The following is a 6,966-nucleotide window of genomic DNA, read 5'->3' as shown; positions in this document are numbered from 1 at the left end:
TAAGTAGGTGACTCAAGTAATCAAAATGCCCCTGCAAACAAAATCAGCATAATGAAATGTTTTCTCCAGTTTGGTGTGGAAGGAAGCCCAACACCATATCCACCACCTCTGGGATGAATTGTAAGTGAGTTGTGACCCAGGCCTTTTCAGACAACATCAGTGCATCACCTCACTACTACCCTTGTGGTTGAATGGGAGCAAATTCATGCAGCCAGGTTTCCAAAATCCTTTCCTTTTCTTTCTCAGAGGAGTGGAGGCTGTTACCACCGCAAATTGATGCCCAGTGTTTTTGAAAGAGAAGTTTAACAATCACATGAGTGTAATGTTTGAGTGTCCACATACTTCTGGCCACAGAGTGTAAATGAGTTTGCAGCTCTTCAAGGTAAGGCAGCACACATGCACCACTAATTTTAAATGAATAAATCACATTGTTTCAGACTGAAAACTTGGAAACAGTGGAGTCATTTTATTAGCCACTTTCCACTCTTGGCCATGCATATGGAAGCTAAAATGTCAGTTTTTTGTTTGTTTGTTTTTGCGACGGACAGAAGCATTAAGACTCGGTCAACCTTACAATCCATTATTGCCCTTTTCCTCGTTTGTTTCCTGCAGAGTAGGAATGACCAATATTACAGTTAGTTCTCTGCTCGGACACCTAGCAACACGTCTCCATTCATTCATGAGCCTTGTTTCTTCAGACTCATGAGCTGTCCTGGTTGCTTTCTTCTAGCAGTTCCATGAGTGTCTCCTGGTTGGAGAACTCCTGTAGAGACGAGTTCATCTCCTCCAGCAGGTCCTCTCCCAGCAGGAAGCTCTTGATGTCGTGCACGGTCATGCCGATCCGGTGGTCTGTTATACGGTCCTGGGCGAAGTTATAGGTTCGAATCTTCTCTGATCTGCCTCTGGTACCGATCTGAAGGAGGAGAAAGAAGAGATGGGAATGAGAAATCAGTTAGGTTTTTTTATCCAGTGGTTGTAAAAAAAAGTTGGCATTGAAATTCAGTATCTTCAATCTTTCAAATATAAATGCTACCAATATCCTAGAACTAAACCCCTTGTCACACATGTATTTTGTATAATATTTGACTGCCTCCACCTGTAGATTTACATTATGGTGCATGTACCTCACCTGTAATTTACGCTGGTTGTAGCGTTTGCTGGTCGCCTCCTCCAGCTTAATGCTGTACAATTTTGCTCTCAGAGCCTTCATGGCTTTCTCCCTGTTCTTCAGCTGGGACCGTTCCTGCTGGCACTCTGCAACCACACCTGACAAACAAACACACACATGTACTCCTTTTATGTGGCCATCCCATTTAACATGTAATCATTTGACTCATTAGTCTTAAGTGAAAGACAGACCCATGATGGCAGACAGCACTAAAAAGCTGCTTAATCTTACTTTGGTAGTTACACTCAATTGTTACAAAAAACTACTTACAGCAACATAAACAGAACCTCCTGCTGTGAAAAAACAACAGTCTTATCACAAAAAATCCAGAAATATTTTGGTGCACTGCTTCTAAGTTGGATACTTTTGTTTCTAAAGCTTGAAAAAACATTTGAATGGTTTATTTGTTTGGTATTAAATGGTAATAAACATTCAGGGAATGTCATGGGGGGGAGGGAGAAGGATTTTCCAGTGTTGGAGAAACTTAAAATTAGATACACCCATAACAAATGGCTTGTCCTTTGGATCTTTGTTATGTTACATGTCACACTCACACACACGCACATGTATTAACAGTAATGTCCGTGAACAGAACTGTAACTTTTTGTCTAGCTTTATTTACCTGTTGGCAGATGGACAATTCGGACTGCGCTGTCTGTGGTGTTGACATGTTGACCTCCAGCTCCACTCGCTCGCTTAGTTTCTATCCTCAGGTCCTTCGGGTTAATCGTGAAAGAAATCTGACAAGACAAAAGCGACGCTCATAATTCACTTACATCTGAATTGACATCTGATGAGCAAAAGAACAAACCTACTCCTAAATAACCTCCCCGTATTACAAAAAATTGTGTTAAATATATTAAAAAGAGAAACATGCCCTAAATATAAAAAAGATGATAAACTGTTTATTTACATGATCTGTGAGGATTTCTGTAGAAACAAAAAAGTTATTTTAAATGCAAGAAGGAAAAGAGTTGCATAACATACATTCATTAGACTATAACCCAGTGATCGTGCAATCCATCCACCACGTAAAGTTCTACCTCTGTGGGTTGGGGCAGCACAGCCACAGTCATGGTGCTGGTGTGCATTCTGCCCTGTTTTTCAGTCTTGGGAACCCTCTGAACTCGATGGACTCCGGCCTCAAACTTCATCCTCTTGTAGCACTGAGGGCCACTGATGCTGGCCGAGGCGTGACGTAGTCCACCTGGTCGGGGGTAAATAAATAACCAATAAAAGAATATTACAGCGAAATGGAAGTAGTGACGTGCAGTTATTGCAAATGTTTATCTCAAAATGAGGGGCCTTACCATGTTTATCTAAGTGTTTGTAGAAATGTTTACAGTTCCTTAAAAATGTGCTAAATGTGCCACTTCTTCTGCTGACATTAAATGGAGGCTAATGACAGTAGATGAGCTCCCCCTAGTGTTTAAAATCACTCACTGCAATAGTGGTTGAAGAGAACAAAACAGGAGGGGTTGGCATTTTTTTCAGTTGACATACACAGCTTAGTTCAACTATTTCATCCATACTTATAGTCGCTCGCTGAAACACCAAAATGTGTGTTTGTTACTCATCACTCACCATCGTTCTTATGTAGAAACACCAGATGAAATTTAATACACTCTGCAATGTTTCTGATGTGTACATGACCAGGTAATCCAGAGGGAAAGCAAGTAATCGAGCTCTCTAACAGAGTTGTCCTGAGTCCTTTAATGAGACTTAATTAGCCTGAAGTAAGAAAAGCCACAGATTGAGCCGGTAACAGATTTATTTGGCCAGATTTCATGATGTCGCAACACCGATGCAATGGAGCTGAAAAATGAAATTTGTTGAGGTAAAATTGTCTTTAAACTGCTGTTGGAGACCCTTAAATCATGCTGTAATTACAAGCGTTGGTGTCCACTAACCTAAGTCACTGGTCATGTGCTCCAGGAGGTCGAAGGACCAGCCGTGGTGCTGAGCGTAGCCCTGGTACATGTCAAACACCTTCGTCAGAGAGGAGACATTACAAGTCAATTTGTTAATACACAGAAACGTTTCTTTTATCTATTTTTTTTTTTTAAATTTCAAGGATCCTTCTGATGTCAAATTTAGGGGACTATCTGTAAATGGAGGCATCCCTGAGACTTATAAATATTCCTTTCTGGTTTTCTTTCATTTATAGTTTTCATGGATCCTCAATTTGTTATTGTGTCTACCTTATAATAAGCTGTATTTACAGTTCTCTTTCTAAATAAATATTCTGTTAATTTCTTGCTCAAGTTTTATTTTGAAGTCTACAATCTCAACAAGGACAGCCTAAAATAATTAAACTTATATGTAAATACTTCCAGACCTCAGCAGTGAACAGCATGGCCTCCTGACCCCCGACACCAGCTGTAACCTCCAAGACGAGGTCGCTCATATCTGCATCCTCCTCAGGGATCACCAGATCCAGGATCTGATGGGTGAAGCAGGTTTATTTGAATAAAGATAAACAAGACATATGTGATGTGTGAAGAACAGCACACAAAGTAAAGGACCAAAATATGTGTCACAGTTTTACCTTTTGACTAAGATCTTGGATATCTTGCAAACAGCCTTCTCTTTCCAGCTCTGCCAGTTCTCGCAGGGCTGGGTCTTCATCTATGAGGACAGAGAACAAAAGACATACAGTGAACAGGGGTTATTCAATAGGATGGTATACACACTGAGACGATATAAAATTGTCAGCAATCAGTAAAATAAATCGAATTGTGGGTTTTGAAATAGAGATATTCAAAGAAATACCTACATTCAAACTTTTTTCTGTGGTCTGTCTGTGGCAGCTGCAGAGAAGACTAACCTTTCATGAGCGTCTCAGTCTCGGTGACCTCTTTTTGTTTGGCCTCTAGCTCTCTGATGCTCTGGATGAGAGGAGCCAGCAGGGACACTTTGGTCCTCTTGGCCCTCAGTTCGTCTTCACTGAACTGCTCCTCCGTCTCACTGCTGTTGACCGCTCTCAAACATTCACTGTACTCCATCTCCATCTTCTTCAGGTATCCCTGCAGAGACCTCATGGCAAAAAGCTCCTCCGCCGACAGTAACTTGGCCACCATCAATGGTGTAGCAGTGTGAAGATTTCTTGTTCTGCTACATGGATTATTCATGTGAAATCTAAGAGTTTGACTGATGGCATTTGGTGGCTTCTGGAAAACTCTAAATATAAACTGCTTTCCTCTCGGAAGAAGGTTGAGGGCTCTTCTGTAAGCCATCTTATAAGCAGATGTCTTTAGAAGATTCACTGAGTGTATTAAAAAACAGATCCCGATATAACGTGCCTCTGGAACATGTTCCTCCCTAGTGCGGAAGAAACATGCCGTCAAATTTCATTCAAAAATGTTAGAATTGTATACGTTTTTATTTTTAATAAAGATGTGGGTGCCTGGAGTTGCTAACTAAGAGGTATTATGTATCCAACAAAGTCATTCTTGAAATCGGCGTGAAAAGCAGCGCTATATTTTGTTGACGTCTGAGATAATGATATTTCAGGGGATTATACGTAAGACGACAACCACAGCCCAACCTGTTAATTACCAATTTTCTTTAAATTGTGGCCTAAATTAACTGCTACCTTATGTTGTTACGATTAAGGTTTGGATTTCAACCTACGTAACAAAATAGCGCATTTAAGAAAGTAAACAACTCACTTTATATAGCCTAATCTTTAAATCAAATAACAAACGTTCAAATGTTTCCGTTAGGGTTTTCCGGTTATCTTAAATATCGGTGTGGCTCTTACAAAACCGGTTTAATTCATAAATAGTCTAAAAACTGTCTGGTTACATGTTGATAATGCTTATTAGAAAAATACTGTTCCTTTACCACCTTGCTGTAGGGCGCAGACATGTTGAATCTGGTACGCATGCGCAGTGAGTAAGACATCTTCTTCTACGGACAAAATGACAGCCTTCTTCTTCTTCTGGAATTCCGGCAGGCTGTACGCTATCCAGCGTAATGCTGCCCTCCACTGGTCATAACCAGAACTACTTAATTAAATGTTCTCATATAATCCAGCAGAGTGCAAAAATGTCAATACTGCCCTCCCAAAGGAGTCTGATTTTTCCCCTAATGCAAAGATACCTCGAAAGGAAATCACAGACAGACCAAGATCATACAGGTCTATATATCTGTCATCTCTGACTGGAATATAGGTTACAAGAAAAAAGCACATGCACCACCGTCTCCAATTCTCCACACTCACACAACCCATTCTCATGCTTACCTATGACTTTTAAGCAACTTGCTAGACAGCAATGCCCCAGCCTCAGCCTAGTTAAAACAACTCCATCCTTCCGCCCAAACATTTTTCTCCATTTTTTACACTTTACTGAGGGTTGCAAACAAAAATAATGCCTTCCCCTCTGCTCCTGGTTCCACTCATTCTGCCACTGCAACTCAAGTTTTTCATTACAGATACTCACACATTCACTCTTACCCATCATGACATTCAAATCTATATTTTCTTTAGACAATGACTCTCTAGCCAACCTGTCGGCAACTTCATTTCCCTCTACCCCGAAGTGTCCAGGCACCCACATAAAACACACATGCAAAATTACAGCCGTCTCCCAGACATGAGTTTTAGACCTCTCAACAAACTAAGGCAAGGCAAGGCAAGGCAAGTTTATTTGTATAGCACAATTCAGACACAAGGCAACTCAAAGTGCTTTACAGGCACACACAAATTACATTAAAAGACAAACATTTCATTTAAAAGACATTAAAAATTGCATTATGAAAAAAAAAAAAAAAAAAAAAAAAAAAAAAAACTCAGAGTAATAATGCAGTTCAAAGACTTCAGTTAAAAGCAGTGGCAAAAAGAAATGTTTTAAGTCTTGATTTAAAAGAGGTGAGTGTTGGAGCAGACCTGCAATTTTCAGGGAGTTTGTTCCAAATATGTGGCGCATAGTAACTGAAAGCTGCTTCTCCATGTTTACTTCTGACTCTGGGGACTGAAAGCAGACCGGTACCTGACCATCTCAGAGGTCTGGATGGTTCATAACGCGGCAGCAGATCAGAAATGTATTTTGGCCCGAAACCATTCAATGCTTTATAAACCAACAACAGGACTTTGAAATCTATTCTTTGATAGACAGGAAGCCAGTGTAAAGATCTAAGAACTGGAGTGATGTGATCTACTTTTTTGGTTCTTGTTAGGACTCGAGCAGCAGCGTTCTGAATCAGCTGCAGCTGTCTGATGGAGTTTTTAGGGAGTCCTGTAAGGACACCATTACAGTAGTCAAGTCTGCTGAAGATAAATGCGTGAACAAGTTTCTCCAAATCCTGCCGAGACATAAGCCCTCTTATCCTGGATATATTCTTAAGGTGATAGTAGGCTGACTTTGTAACTGTCTTAATATGGCTGCTGAAATTCATGTCTGAGTCCACAGTCACACCAAGGTTTCTGACTTGGTCTGTAGTTTTCAACATTACAGACTGAAGCTGAGCAGAGACTTTAAGTCGTTCTTCCTTGGATCCAAAAACAATTATTTCAGTCTTATCTTTGTTTAACTGAAGAAAACTCTGACACATCCAATCATTGATTTGTTCAATGCATCTACTCAGGGTATGTATGGGATTATGGCAAGTGGTAGGCTATTTCTTGCCTAACACATCTGATAAAGTTTCCATTATAGCCACTTTTATGAACATACCGCTCAAAAACAGTGAATAGCCTGAACAATTTGAAACTGTATAATAAATATACACTCGATATCTGAATTATATTAAAGTTAATTTCACATTTGAAAACAATTAGGGTACTTTAAACATGA

General features: G+C 40.1%; 1 protein-coding gene across 1 annotated transcript; it reads right to left on the bottom strand.

Moving 5' to 3' along the window:
• Window positions 1-431: 431 nt before the first annotated feature.
• Window positions 432-5,083, bottom strand: mtrf1l (mitochondrial translational release factor 1-like). The gene is made up of 9 exons (XM_030441105.1): window positions 5,018-5,083; window positions 3,996-4,489; window positions 3,717-3,796; window positions 3,507-3,611; window positions 3,079-3,157; window positions 2,212-2,375; window positions 1,791-1,908; window positions 1,130-1,266; window positions 432-913 (listed from the first exon to the last, which is right to left on the bottom strand). The coding sequence occupies exons 2-9, from the start codon at window positions 4,402-4,404 to the stop codon at window positions 701-703; spliced, it is 1,305 nt and encodes a 434-aa protein (XP_030296965.1). The 5' UTR covers window positions 4,405-4,489; window positions 5,018-5,083; the 3' UTR covers window positions 432-700.
• Between the last annotated feature and the right edge of the window lie 1,883 nt (window positions 5,084-6,966).

The sequence above is a fragment of the Sparus aurata genome, chromosome 15 (assembly GCF_900880675.1).
Source record: "Sparus aurata chromosome 15, fSpaAur1.1, whole genome shotgun sequence".
NCBI lineage: Eukaryota > Metazoa > Chordata > Actinopteri > Spariformes > Sparidae > Sparus > Sparus aurata.
This window is presented reverse-complemented; position numbering and strand designations above follow the sequence as displayed.